A 15871-nucleotide genomic window follows, 5' to 3' on the forward strand; every position below is an offset into this window, starting at 1 on the left:
GTAACATTTTCCCATTTTTATGTTGCTCTTTGGCCAAGGGTCCCTTAAGCTCTCACTTTCCTGGATCCCTGCCAAGATCTTCACTTTCTGTTCAGGACTGGCTTCAAGTGTGGAGGAGGGGGCTGTTGTGGTGGCTTGTCAAAAGAAAGAACAATCCTACTCAATTCTCAATACAGAGATTATGCCTGTCTTGTTCCCAGTTTTCAACAAACACACGGCATCTAGTTTAGGACCTCAGTGTCAAATTAAAATATTGAATGAATTTAGGTGCTTTGCATCACTTCTAGGCTTAACTCGAAGAGTGGAGACAATGTTGCTAATTAGGGTAAAAGGATGAGTACTAATGCTTGTAAAGCATCCAGCACGATGTGTAAGGCACCTAGTAGTTACTCAATAACATAGAAGCTATTATACCTATAGTTCGGTGTTGCCGTTCTGTTGCATGATACCTGGGGCGCAGTAATTGTCAAATTTAAGAAAACATAGCTTTCCTGTCTGGATAATGAATTAGTCAAATAGTTAGGGTTTCTGATAACCCCAGAGTTTATTCTCTTAACTACTAAGACTTTTAAACACTTTATTCTCAATAATAGAAGAAAAGTTTTAAAACTTTATTGATTTTAATATTTGGATGGAAGTCTTTCTAAAATATGCCGTTCCTTGCCCAGATTGAAATGATTTGAATGTTCTCATGTCTGCTTCCTTTCCAATTAACTGTCATTTCTCTATGCTCTGTATGTTCCCTTGAAGTAATTTCTTCAGACCACCTCTTTCTCTTTCAACTTTGTTGTTGTGGAATTCAAATCTGATGAGCAAGCTTGTTGTTAGAACAGTGTCTCTGATTAGTGTAATTTCTCTGTGAATACAAGGCTGAGATCTTTCCTAAGAGTAAGATTTATAAGATTTTGTACATGGGGATTTTTGACATATTTGGATTGTTCAAAGGCCATTCTTTTAAATTTGCTTGTTCCAAAACAGCTTTTGGTCAGATGAAGTTTCCAGATTACAGTCTCTTATGTGAAATGAAATGCTACTTCACAGTTTTTAACTGACCACAGCAGCACCAAGCTGGTTGAGGGACTAAAATCTGGAATTAGAATAGTGGGGAAATGAGAGAAATTTCTCCGAGAGGCTGTATATGTTCTGAACCAGCATCCAATATTGGTGCTGTTTCTCCCCAGGATTCGTGGGTCCTGGGATCAAGGAGTAGAAGTGGGAGTGGCACCACTCACTATCACCTCCAGTGACCCACTAGCAAAATTTTTGTTTCTTGTCTGCATGACCTTATACTCTACTGGTTTAGAGGTCTTAGTTCCAAAGGGAGGAATGCTGCCCCCAAGAGTGGAACAATGATTCTGTTGAACTGGAAGTTAAGACTGCTGCCTGGCCACTTTGGGCTTCTCATGCCTTTGAATCAACAGGCAAAGAAGGGAGCTACTGTGCTGGTGGGGTGATTGATCTTGACTGTCAAAGGGAAGTTAGACTGCTACTTCACCATGGAGGTAGGGAAGAAATGTCTGGAATACAAGAGATCCCTTAGGGCATCTCTTATTATTACCATGCCCTGTGAGCAAAGTCAATGGAAATCCACAAGAACACATCCAGGCAGGACTACTAATGGCCCAGAATGTTCAGGAATGAAGGTCAGGTCACCCACCAGGTAAAGAAGCATGACTAGCTGAAGTGCTTGTTGAAGGCAAAGGGAACACAGAATGGATAGTGGAAGAAGGTAGTTATAAAAATCAGGTGCGACCAGGTGACCAGTTGCAGAAATGAGAACTGTAATTCCCATGAGTATTTCTTCCTTAGTTTGTAATGAATGTTTGTGTGTGTGTGTACACACGCACATAAATACAAAAACAGATTCATATCTGAGTTACGAGATACTTAAGAGAAGAATAAACATTATCCAAGGAATTTTCATCCTCTTCTCAGAAAAGGATTAGTGCATTTCCAGTTGTACACAGGATGGTTGTATCAAGAAGTATGACCTTGTTATTGTCTTTAGTTGGAGATTAAGTATGGTTTAAGGAGATGTATGTGGGTGCCAAATTGAGAAGGGGTGGACTTGTGATGGTTAAATTTATGTATCAACTTGGAGGACGTTTTTTGATGAGATTAATATTTAAATCAGTGAAATTTGAGTAAGCAGATTGCTGTCCATAATGTGAGTGGGCCTCATCTAATCAGTTGAAGACTTGAACAGAACAAAAAGACCAACTTCCCCAAGCAAGGGAGAATTCTCCAGCAAATTGCCTTTGGACTTCATCTGCACCATCGGCTCTCCTGGGGCTCTGTCTGCCTGCCCATACTGCAGATTTAGACTTGCCATTCTGCATAATCATATGTGCCAATTCTTTATAATAAATCTCTTTCTATATATATTGATATCCCATAATATTCTCCCTATATATTAATATCCCAGTAGAATATACATATATATATATCTCCTGTTGGTTCTGTTTCTCTGGAGAACCTTAGCTAATAAAAGAATCAGAAAGGCAAAAGTCTTTATATAATTGTCAGACCTTAAAATCTATAAAAATGTAAAAAGATCCTTGAGCACTTCAGAATTTTCTTTTGCAAGGGAGGAAATTAATAATATCCGCAAGCCCATACATCAAGATAATTTAATAAAAACCACATGGTTTTTGGTAAATGAAAATTTCATTTCCTGTAATCACATGACAGAAGTAGGAGAAATATTCATTGATATCATTTATACACAGATACTGGGGCTATCAGAACTAAATATAACTTAAAAACTTGTCAACAACATTTATTTGTTTGATTCTTTTATATTTAGAGCCAGGACTAACAACTGTACCTTATAATTCCCAAGTAATTTCTTTGAAAGTTATTTCAGAATGATGAAGACTATGAAAACATCCAAATTTAGCCTTCATTTATTTCACAAAATGGTGCTGATAGCATCGATAGTGATATGTGAATCTGAAATACAAGTTAGCTAAATATCAAATGGTTTTTCTCAGTAAAGATTACTCTTTTCTTTCTGAATAATGAAAAAAGGGAAGAGCATGAGTTATAGTGTCAGTTACACCTCAGTTCCCATGCTCGTTCTGCTACGTATTAGATATCTGTATGTGGACAAGGTATTATTATGTGTGCACTGAATACCTCCTCATTTGTAAAATGGAAATACTAGTGATCTCCTTTTGAGGACCGGGAAGATTAAATGAAATAAATTGCGTGAAAGCGACCACGGAATGCCAGGCACACAGTATTTTCTTGATAAGTCTAATTTCCATTTCTTTTTTATAGTTAATAAAAATTTATCATTTTATAGTTTTATAATTCACATTCTGTATGAGTTATAGAATCTAGAATGTTACGAGTAGCAAAATCTTCAAGTCCATTAATTCTACCCACTATTTTTACACATAAGTAAACTGAGTGCAAAGAGGATTTTCTTTGCCTCAGGTCTCAAAGTCAGCTGTAGGGAAAGCTCTCAGAGACAGAGTGGAGGGTAGCGAATTAAGAGTTTTGGAGTCTGACAGACTCAGCTTTGAATCCACAGGACACCACTTTCTAGTTTTGCAAAAATGGAAAATTATCTTCTTTGTATTTCAATTACTTTGTCTTTAAAATGGAGGTAATAATGTATAATATAATAGTAATATATCTCACAGAGTTATGAAAATTAAATCATATGGTGCATAAAATCAGATAAATTCATATGCAATAAATGAAGGTGGTAATTATAATCTGCACATTCATTCATTTGATTATTCAATTTTTATGTACAAATATCTGACATTTTCTTTCACCTGATAGCAACCCAAAAATCTGACTTAAAAATCTTACCTGAAAACCCCCTTTAAGTATTACTGCAAAGCAATAATGAAAACAATGGGTTACATAACACATGAATTCTAGTTTAATAAATGTCTATTTCCAGAAAATTCCTAATTACATAAAATAAGCATCTCTAAGTATGTGTTGGGCTACTGGCAGATGACTATGAAGAAGGACATCTTGGAAGTTGGTAGAGGATTTGAAAAGACCTTATGTGTAATTTTCCAACTTCTATTATTAAATCTCAACTTCTATTATTAAATCCAGAGAGAGATTTAATAGCGCAGGTTGTGTGTTGCGTGTTGAAATGAACAGTGTAATCTGTTATTAAGAATTTTTTTACTCTCAACTACCTGACTTAGATTGGGTTTAATGTTATTTTTAATAATACATTGTTACAAGTAACCAAATAAACGGGCTTAAATGCCCCTAAATGATTTTTGAATATCAACAGTCTTCCTCCTCCTACACTATCAACGCTGACATTTTTTTTTCCCCAAAGCCCTTCATAATCTTATTTTTCCCAACTCCCTAGTATATTCCTGCTACAATAAGACCTCTCTTCTTGCCCCAAATCACATATCCTTTCCTGCTTTGCCTCTCTTGGCCTGACCTTAGGCCCAGTGCTTGGCACATAGCAACAATAAGTGTTTGCTATTATTATTATTACATTGCATATAAACTCAATGCTTCTTTCAAGGCCTAATTCAAATCCCTCCTCTAAGTGCTTATCTGGCTTCCTTACAACTGCTGTTGCAACTAATACTACATTGTACTCCACTCACCCACTTTACAACCCACTTTAGTGTCCTGTCTTAGCTTTTTCCCCCTCCAGACAGGTTTTTAAGAACTTACATATTTTACTTTATTTACAACTTTAAAATCTGTGTTTGAGAGCATTCCGTTCATCTAAATATACCCAGGTTCAAAGCCATTTAAATTGCTCCATTGCACTGAACAGGTAGTGTGTGTTTTCATGAATGAGGTCTCCAATTTGCATCTAATTTGATGCCTCAGGTCTTTCAACTTGAGGCCACTTGGTATTAGAGAAGAGCCTTGGACTAGGAAATTAGTTCTAGGTGTCCTGCTATTCATTGTCCTAAGACCTAACCAATAAGACCTAACCTCTAGGTTAGGAAAGGGAAAGACTTCTCTTTCCATATATAAGAGAACTTCTATAGTCTTTTTGGTCTTTGCAGTTCTAAAATAACGATTCCATGAATATACGTGTTTATCACATTGGTGAGTAGACACCCAGGGGGAAGGATCCAAGTGCTTAGAATACAGTGCATTCATGTCATATACTCTGTATTTCTGAGATGAAGTGCAGTATATCCCCCTCAGCCTGGCTCCGTGCCCTGGGATCCTTCTGGGTAATGACAGCATCATCTGCCATGAGCAAAGCCAGAAACCCTAACACTGACCACACTCCTTCCTCTTTTACTCCTAACATCAGATCCATCACAGAATGTTAAAAATTCTCCTTGTAAATGTACCTTGATTCTATTTCTCTCCTCATAAGCTTAGCTTTAGGGGTGGAAGGGAGGAGGAGTCATGGTATCCCATTCACGTCTCAGCAGAAAGAAAAACTGTGACTATTAGAGAGAAGAGAGTACTGTTGAAAGTACTTGAGTTCTGTGCACGTGCACTCTGTGATTTGTACATTTATTCTGCAAATTAGATTTTGTCACTAATGTAGAAAATAAAATCTGATAATAACATGACTAATATAACTCTAGTCTGCGACTCCAGTCACAGCATCCCCACCCAGTTGAGGTTCCACTCTTCCCTTCATGTGAATTTCTTGGTTCGTTTTATCTCTTATAAGGCTTTGGATTGCTTCATGATCTTTTGCTTCAATGAATTGCTCGGTCTTCCATCTGTAATTTCCTCCTTGATAATTGTTATTATTGGAAAACCATGTCAAACAAAATACGCCTCTTCTCCCCAGCAATCTGACTAGACCTCCACATCAGCCTCTGCCCAGTAAATGTTTCCATCCACCCGCTCCCCCTTTCATATTCCCTTCCTTGTCTCCCCCCACTGCCTTGTCCTCATCAGGCTCAGAATTTTCCTGGAAGATATTGAATTGCACTCATCATATCCCTGATATCCTAGGACAGTGGTTATTAAACTTTTTAGTCTCAGAAATACTTTATACTCTTAAAAAATATTGAAAACTTCTAAGAGATCTTGTTTATATAGGTTACCATATTAAAAACTAAAACTGAGAAAATTTATTAAGATATGTATTTGTTTATTTTAAATGAGTCCATTTCACATTAATATAAATAACATATTTTATGAAAATAACTATATTTCCAAAACAGAAAAAAAATTGAGAAGAGTAGCATTGTTTTACATTTTTACAAGTATCTTTATAGTTTGACTTAACAGAAGACAGCTGGATTCTCATATCTGCTGTTGAATTCCATCTGTTGCTATATCACACATCCTGTAGTCTCTGGAAAGCTCCATTGTACAGTCATTAGAGAATGAGAAGGAAAAAAGGCAAATAACATCTTTAGTGTTATTATGAAAATAGTTTCAATCTTGTGGACATCCTGGAAGCTATGCACACTTTGAGAAGTGCTGCTCTAGGACACAGAGAAACAACCAGCTCCCCTAGGCAAGAATGATTCAGGACCACAAAGAAAATGACAATCTCTCCCTGTCCAAACAAACACTCTTGTCTTTTAGTCATGTTACAGACAGCCTATGCTTCTCTATTTGCCTGTGAAAACTCTTCATTCTTTCATGTTGCTTCCATTTCCAGAACAGCCTCCTTCCCTGCCCTCGTCCCTACGTAATGAATAGCTGTGCATCTTTAAAATTAAGCTCAGGTTTCTTCTTTGCCTGTGAAGGTTTCTCCACCACTCCAGTTTCTCCGATTGGAACTGACCACACCTTCTGGACCTCATGTACTCCTAGCCTGTAGCACTTTATTTTAGTGACGCATACTAGCATGAGCCTGGAGACAGGATCCTGGGGTTTGACTCCTGACTCTGCTTCTTATTGGTCACATGACCTTGAACGAGTTTTCAAGGTCTTGGTTCCAAGTAACTTGGTTTCCTTACCTATAAAATTGAAAGCTCATAGGGATTTTGTGAAGGTTATATGAGACATGTCTGTCAAATACTAAGAACAGTTCCTACCAGATAATAAGAGCTCAGTGAATGCCATCTATCCCTATTTTTAATGTTGTCATAATTATTATTACATTTCTGCGTCACTTAAATAAACTATATTCCCCAGATCCACCCACGATGCCTGAAATGTGGAGACCACTTAATCAGATTTATTGAATGAATTAAAGAATAAATAAATAAATTTTTTAGTTCTTATTAAGTTGATTAAGTTTTATGGCTTGAATAATAGCATATATTTTGAAATGAGTCAGCATCAAGGAGCAGTAAGAATTCTGGACCAAGAAGGCAAGGTGCTTACTTAACTACAGATTACCAGCTAATAGATCTTATGCAAGTAATATCATCCTTTCAGAACGTCCATCTGCAAAATGAGCAAATATTTTTTTACTTACCTTACAGGATTTTTGAGAGGATCAAATTTTAAAAGTGCACTTGAAAGCAAGCCAAAAACTGCAAAGGGTCAAGCAAAGATAGAACATTATTGTTGTTGATATCATTATTAAATAGAGGTAGTTGGTCATTTTAATAATGTCTGCTTTCTAATAGACATTAATTCTTGATTTTCTTATATGAAACATATTTTCTTCTTTTTAAAAATTAGGTGTTTTTAAGGTATGAGTGAACTTACAATTCCTTATTTCCAAATGTGCAACATATAGTATAAAAACTGAAACTGAAAAGGAATATATTTTATGACTTGACTTTGCAAATGATCTCTGTGTTTCATCATTCCAGGTGCCTGTGGTAGCCATATTGGGCTCTGGTGGAGGGTTCCGAGCCATGGTGGGATTCTCCGGGGTGATGAAGGCACTGTATGAATCAGGAATTTTAGATTGCGCTACTTATGTTGCTGGTCTTTCTGGTTCCACATGGTTAGTATACATTTTAAATCCTAGTTTTATCATCCTAAATGCTTAGCATTTATCTACCTGAAACATTAGAAAAGGAGATTTAAAAAATTGAACATTAATGTCAAATTTTTAAATGTTCCAACTTGATGCAATAATTCACTTTATAAAAATGTTTTTAAGGCAAATTCGTACCTAAGGATGACTCTTGTCATAAATTTACCCCCTTTAATCCTGTATGTCACTTAAAATGTAGTTAAACATAAAATAAAATAGTACGTCAATTGAAATTATTCTATATAAATATCACAGAAGTGGAATAACATACTCCACCCGTAATTAATTTAATCTTCCTATAATTTGCTGATTTGTAATCTTTCAGCAATCATGTCTAAGTCTGCGTGATTCACTAGCTATTCATTTGCTTCTTTAGGGCAAATAAAATGAAATCCAAGCTACCTGAGTATACAGAAGGAAAACAACTTATGAATGCAGAAATGCAATAAATTTCACTGATCTATATCTAACTTATTATGAAATTAATCTTTTAAATGTATATAAGCTCAGCTAAATTTAGATAGAGAGGTAAAACATCTGTATGTATAATACTTGTACACTGTAGATTTACCTTTTCACTAAAGTATTTATAAAACATTTTCATAGAAGATACTACCTATTTTTTGGTTTGCCTATCTCAAATAAGCACATTGAAAATTAAATATTAGTTCTTGCTTATATGTCTCAAATAAGAGTACCATCTTATTACAAAATGTCTGACTTTAACTTAAAAGGCTCTTTAGTCACTTACAGTAAAGCTCATCTATCATAATATCGTATTATATATGTTTAGCATTTAAAAATTTCTGTGCTTTCTCATCCTGTGAAATGGATATGAGTTTTTTCATTTTTCAACTAAAAACAATTTGTCTCAGAACCAAGTGAATTTTCCAAGATCACCAATAGAGCAGGCATATATACTCAGACTTTTGATTCTCCATTTTAGAAGTCTTTCAATGAAACCACAGCCTTCTCCTGGACAGCTATTCTACATAGAGATTCACAGTTAAAGAATCTGTAGTTTCTTAAATATTTTGAACCAGATTCTTTAACTAAAAAACAAAAACCTAGAACCATGGTTGCCACTTTTTTTGTATGTACCCTCAAAATGATTTATCTCTTATGAAAGAAGGGTGTAGCCCATCATTATTCTTTCCCTTGAAGGAAAGAGCAGGCACCTGCCTGTTTAATGAGTAATGTGATGGAAAGACTTGGACCCTAAGATTGATTCACCTACTCAAACGTTTTGTTATTACACTTCAGGTGGTTTTTCCCACCTGTACTCGCTATTTGTTAGATCCCTGTGGTCTATCACTGACCACTACACTGCAAGAAGCTTACTTCTTAAACTCATCTAATAGAGAAAGACCAGGCCTTGAGCACTGATTCGGGGGTATAATAGTGTGTGTTTGGGCTTAATTAGAGCTGCGGTCATTGCTTTGGTTATAGATTTTGGGCAACATTTTATATTCTCCTGATAGGGTTCTGAAAACAAGTTCTGCAAAATGTAATTAAGAGAATTTTAAATGTTATGGGCCAATCATTTAAATATTACAGGCCACACATTTGCATATACATAAACTTCTGCTCTATCCTTCAATGTCTAATTTCCTCAAAGGCTAGCCTTCTCTTATTTAGTCCATTTCCTTAAAGGCCACTCACTCCTAAAATCCTTACAATCAGTTTTCACCCAGAGACCACCTAATTTCCAAATATAGTGGTGTCTTTTGGAGTTTTTATTCTCCTTGACTTTTTGGGAGAGTCAGAAAGGATGAGGTTGGGGGTGGAGACATTTCACACATTGATTTGTCCTTCTTTCAAATCCCTCCTACCGTGCCTTTTTTGTTTTTATTTCATCCTCTCTGATTGCTCTCTTTTCCATATTGTCTTTACTACTCACTACTTTTCTCCTTTCCTCCAGGACCTCTCTTTTGTTCTACTGTATCTGCATATCCTCTCTTGGTAATTTCACTAACTTCTACCATGTCAGTTATTACCACCAATAATTTAATTCATGGAACTCTAGGACATCCTCAAAGTTAATAGACCAAAAAAGGAAAGAACACCCTAATGGACAATGCAAAGTGGCATCAGAGAAGAGAATCAAGTAAAAGATGAGTTCCGGAGGTCAAGGGTGGAGAGTGCTTTAAGAAGTCGTCGGTATTTGAATAGAGTGAAAGATCTGTGAGAAGCTTAGCTTAGAACTAGGTTTGGATATCTTTAGTGGTTTTAGCAAGAGTCACTAGATAAAGTAAATAAAGGGCACTTTTGATCATGAGATTGCAAATAAGAAGGGAATAGTAGGTGAAAAGAAGAAAGACGAGAAAACGAACCTAGTAGGAGCCGTCTATTATTTCAACGAGGGGAATATAGGACCCAGGGAGGGGTTTTTGTTGTGTTTTGTTTTCGGAATTTAAGACTTGAGCATTTTTGTAGAAGTCTGAGGGGAAGGGAATAGTGGAGAGGGATAGATGGAAGATAAAGAAATAGATGGATCATGGATAGAAAAAGATTCAAGCAGAGACAGGACAGGACGACGTAAAAAGCACACGTGAAGCTGTTAACCATGGAGAGAAGAGACACTTCCTGAGACGGAAGAAAAGTTGGTCAGGATGATTCAAGTTAACAATTCTCTCTTGAAAAGTATAGGTGAGAAGGGAAAAAGTTCAAAGGAAGGAATTCGGAAAGACTTGGAAAAACAAATTACACTCTTGTGTTGTGTAAGTTTTTATACTCCGCCCGTACTTGACCATGACTTGGCACCAGTGAGGTAATACAGAAATATCTGGAGAAGCCCTGGACCTCCCAAAAAGTTTTCTGTGATCACAAAAGAGAGTTTTATGTAGGACAAAAGCTTCCCTTGTAACTGCTACTACTGTTATGGTAATGATTTCTGAAATTATTTTTGGATGATACCTATTATTCGTTAAATATAAGTATTAACCAACTAGGAGAACTGACGTGAGTGAACTAGGAGAATCATGACAGTCATCCCGAGTAACCCTGCTAATTGCTCAGTTAGCACAACTCCCTTCCTCGGAGTTGTGCTATGAACGGAACAGCCGTTCATTTGTAGTATTACAAGGAGCTACTGGATATTGACTGCCATGTTTGTATGACATTACCATCAAAAGAGGAACGAGAGCAGCTCTGCATCTATAGACAATGGGGCCTAATTCACTAAACTGATTGAGATAGAATCCAAGAATGAGAACTTTCAGTTTAACAGTCTGAAGAATTCCTGGAACATTGAAAACTGAAACAATTTTAATAGAAGTTGTCACATAAGAGGTGACAGGCTAAAAGATCAAGGTGTTTGTTAGAGAAAATACGTTGTTTGAGGTGGACACTATGCTTGTTTTGTTCACTAATGAATGTCTCCCACTTACCATATGTTTAAAGACTAAATGAAGACTCACATAAGTTACTGTATTTGGAGGGAAAATTAATCTAGGGATTTCTTTAGGGTTTCAGGATATTTGCTTCGCAAATGTTGAGGGTCTTCCCAAATCATTCCAAATTTTAGTTGCTTATGAGAATCACTTGTGGCACTTTTTTTAATCACAGAAATTCTAAATGTTTACCCCTGAAGATTCTGATTTGGCAAGTCCTGGGGGCCAGATAATGATATTTTAAAACATTGACGATGTGATTTGGAGGCAGGGACTGAACTGAAAATTCCTTGTTCTTTGGCATGATTTAGCTTTTAAAATTTCACACTTAGCCTAAAATGCATTCATATGGAGAGAATGAGGTATACCATCATAAATATGTGGAAAAAGTAGAGGCAAATATTTTCAGGTTTATAGAGAAATACATTGAAGACCCTTTCATTCATTAACTAATTATTTATAGAGGCCCTTCTATGTCTAAGACACTTAGTTTTTGAAACTTGATTGGTATAACTGGGAGCCATTTATTGGTAAAGAAATGAAAATTAAGGTTTAACTACAGAGTTGAAAATTGGGGTGATGTTTGTGTGCTTTAGGTGGTAGTGTGTCCACAGAAGCCAGTAATAGCTGAATCCTGCCTTGGTACAACCACAGAAACCAAGAAAGCTATTTAAGGAAAACTGGCCATTGCCTAGTACTCCATCTTTAGCTACCACCAAAGCTGAAACTTAAGTCTTGGATGTCACCATAATGACATCAGGGAAAATCTGTCCAACTCACACTTGTGAATTTTAAGAAACGGGGGTTCATAAACGATGGACAAGCAGAGAATATTAGCCCAATCCCAATGGTTCAGATATTCTAGGTCTTTTTGTCTCTCTCTAGGGCTTATATCCCTAAGCCAACTGCTTTGTGATAGGATAAAAAAGAGAAAGAGAAAGGGGAGAGAGAGACTCCCTGAGTGAATGAGTTTACTTCAATATTTAGAAAGCAGAAATGGACTGCAATAGACTACATTCTACATGGAACAAAAAGTGAGAATTGGGCTGACATCTATATACATTTTGATCCCTTAAAAAGATCTACCTTTGAAACTGTGGCACAGGGTCCTAGCTTTTGACCAATCCCCCAACCCTAGGGGAAGGATTTTCTTAATCTAGATCGAATGGCTAACATTGAGAGGAAAGGAAGAGAAGAAAAGCCTTCAGATCTTGCTGGAGGCAATCCATGGGGCGGAGGTATTTGTTAGAATCATAAATTGATTCATTTAAAGACCAGCTAAATATAGGTGGAGAAGGGAAGTCTTAACATAAATGAGATTTGAGTAATTACATCATTCTGCTAAACAGTTAGAAATGACAACTTCCAATAGCAGAATGATCATATCATTTCCTTTTCACCTACCTTTCTAAAAAAATCGTTCTGTGGCTAAATTGATTTCTACTGACATTAAGTGTTTGTTTGGTTCTTTTCCTTATTTTTATCCCGCTTCATTAAGGAAAGGATTTAATATATCCTATTATAAAGTAAAACTGGATTGTATATAAAAAAATAGAAGTGAAAAAAAAGTAAAAAACTGTATCACTAGAAGTTAGATTAAAAATTCACGGTGTAACCTATAGCTTTGGGAGGCATGAGACACAGGCCTGGGTTTAAGCTTTCTAGAGTTTAAGGCAAAATCCAAACCATGTACGGTTACATAATACACATTTTTAATAAGTTAAGTGCAAGACAATGGTCTGTGGAGGTAGAAATTATTCTTGGTAATAAGACCAGTAAAGAACTTCTTAGTGTTCTCATAAAGAATGAAGCATATCCTGAATAGATCCAGAATTGACCACTTAAAAGCTCAAAATGATGTTTTATTTTCCTACTTTATTATGTCCTTAAATATAAACCAATATCATTACACCAGTTTGTGCATTTGTTGTAAAGTATGGTGAGGTCCAGAAAATCAGATCTTTGTTGATCTGGATGAATCGTGGGGTAGATCTCAGAATAACTGTAGGAATGGATGACCTCTGTGTCTCTCAAGCAAGCTAAGTTGTATTTTTTATAGATATTTGGTGATTATATCAGGCTCGAGTTCAGAGTAAGCCAGATTTATCTTTATTGCATGTTTGTTGGAAATGTTAGGAATTCAATTTGTGTAATAAAGATCTTTTAAGAATTTTTCTTTTTTTTTGGCAGAGTATGTGTTCCATTTTAGGTCTATTATTCCTCCCCATTTGTTAACTTATAATTATTCTCAGTTTGTCTTCAAAGAACTCTGAATCCAACAAGAAATTCTAATTTAATGTTACATGGGAATAGTTTGGTCTCTAAGAACTGAAATCTTCTTTAAAAGATTTTAAAAAATAAAATCTGTCAGGGGAGATGACAAATTTTAAATTCTAGTTCTTCTATTATTAATTGGGGTACTGTGAACATGTTATTTAAATTCATCAATCCTCTCTTTTCTTGTCTTTAAAAAAGAATTGAAAGTATTCTAAGTCTTCAAGATAACAGTTTATGAGCAATTAACCAGCACAGGCCTGGAACATAACAGAGACACAGCAAGAGTTAATTTTATCCTCTCCCTGAAGGGACGATAAATCGTTATGGTAGGCATTTTGATTTGAATATCAAGGAAACAAGAGATTAAAATACGTGGTACTTTTTCTTTGGTTGGATGAAGTGGTATAATATTTATATTTTCATTGTTTTGTTTTCTAAGTTCAACAGTTCAAAAAACTGTGCATGCCATATACCAGGCATTTGCTAGTCATTGAGGCTAAAAAAGATGAATAAGCAAAATTTTCCCTGCAGGAGGTCACAACTTATTAAGGGAGACAGATAAGTAAACTAATAATTAATATGAAGTATGAGAGCTACAATGCTAAAGATATTGGTTCACAGGAAGGAGGGTGGTAACTGAATGTTTGTCTAAATATTAAATACCAAGGCACATGGTGATTTCCAGCATCACCACAAGTGGCAAAATGGCTGGTGGCCAAGAATCTTCACAAGAAAGCGTGTATCTTAAAGATCTACTCCTCTCCAGGATTTCACCATCAGATTTGTATGCTCAGGAGTTCTGAGACCTACAATTGGTAAGGCTGGGGATTTTGTCCAGTTGGCCAATGGACAATTAAAAAAAACACATTTATCAGGAGAATTAGGTGTTCACAATAGTTCAGACAGCACATTTTCTACCTGTAGATAATCAGCATGAAAAGTCAGATTATCAGATTGCTAGCTAGTATTATATCCAGAAAGTCAATTTATTTACATGACTCAAATGTGTGTGTTATCAGTCTCTAATAGTCTGATAGGGATTCCCATTCCCACCGACCTCTTCCTCTCCTCTGGACTGTGCATGGGAAGTCCAGTGTTTCCTCTGAGACTTCTCCTTCACTTTGCTTCCATTGTAGACCAGCTCCTTTCTGACTGATGAATTCTTGCCTTAATTGGGTTAATATCTTTAATCAGATAATTAAGTGAACCAACCATTCTTTCAGAGGCCTACTTTCTTTAGAGACTACTATGCAATGCCCTTTATTTTTACTGATTATCTTTTGTTTTCTTTCCAGGTACATGTCAACCTTATATTCCCACCCTGATTTTCCAGAGAAAGGGCCAGAGGAGATTAATGAAGAGCTAATGAAAAATGTTAGCTACAACCCCCTTTTACTTCTCACACCACAGAAAATTAAAAGATATGTTGAGTCTTTATGGAAGAAGAAAAGCTCTGGACAGCCTGTCACCTTTACTGATATCTTTGGCATGTTAATAGGAGAAACACTAATTCACAATGTAAGCTATGGCTCAATCTACAATCCTTTTAATACACATAGACCATGTATATCATAATATTTTGATTTTATTTATTTATTTATTTATTTATTTATTTATTTTTCCCCCAAAGCCCCAGTAGATAGTTGTATGTCATAGTTGCACATCCTTCTAGTTGCTGTATGTGGGACGCGGCCTCAGCATGGCCGGAGAAGCGGTGCGTCAGTGCGCACCCGGGATCCGAACCCCGGGCCGCCAGTAGTGGAGAGCGTGCACTTAACGGCTAAGCCACGGGGCCGGCCCTACCATAATATTTTAAAGGAAACAAAATATGGTATATTTTGTAAAAATCACTTGACTCAACTTACCCTATCAGCAATGTATACTGAGCACATACTCCCTGCCAGACGTAACTCTTCTACGTTTCAACCTAGTGCTTACTAATTCATTCTAACTGTATATCAATTTTGATGTGTAGGGAAGTACTTTTGCATTCCTTTTTTTTGGAAAAATGCACGTTTTAACCCTTAACCACCCATTCTCCCCAAATGGTGATCTTTTTAGATAAGGAGGTGAATACAAGTAATATTTGAATACAAGTAATATTTGAATGGTAGAGGAAGAATGGAGGTTGTCTGGAAAAAGTCAGAAAAGGGAGTGAATCACATGGAACAAATCCACTTGACACATGACCACATTGTGACATTTCATCTGAAGATAAAGCGGGGGAGGTAGAGTCTGTGCCAGGGAATCCAGAGACTAAATTCTTTCTGGGCTCCATAGCTGCCAAATTGTTCTCCAGTTCAAATGTAGACATAGTCCCTAGAGTGATGGT

At 36.3% G+C, this 15871-nt stretch overlaps 1 protein-coding gene across 1 annotated transcript in view; it reads left to right on the forward strand.

The window, feature by feature from the left end:
* PLA2G4A (phospholipase A2 group IVA) overlaps positions 1–15871 on the forward strand; it is a 149265-nt gene that overhangs the window by 88888 nt on the left and 44506 nt on the right. Inside the window, exons 8-9 of the mRNA XM_004424914.3 lie at positions 7701–7837; positions 14835–15057. Coding sequence (XP_004424971.1) covers positions 7701–7837; positions 14835–15057 — 360 coding nt within the window. The remainder of the gene's footprint in view (positions 1–7700; positions 7838–14834; positions 15058–15871) is intronic.

Source organism: Ceratotherium simum, chromosome 2 (assembly GCF_057802395.1).
Source record: "Ceratotherium simum simum isolate JZ-2026a chromosome 2, ASM5780239v1, whole genome shotgun sequence".
Taxonomy (NCBI): domain Eukaryota; kingdom Metazoa; phylum Chordata; class Mammalia; order Perissodactyla; family Rhinocerotidae; genus Ceratotherium; species Ceratotherium simum.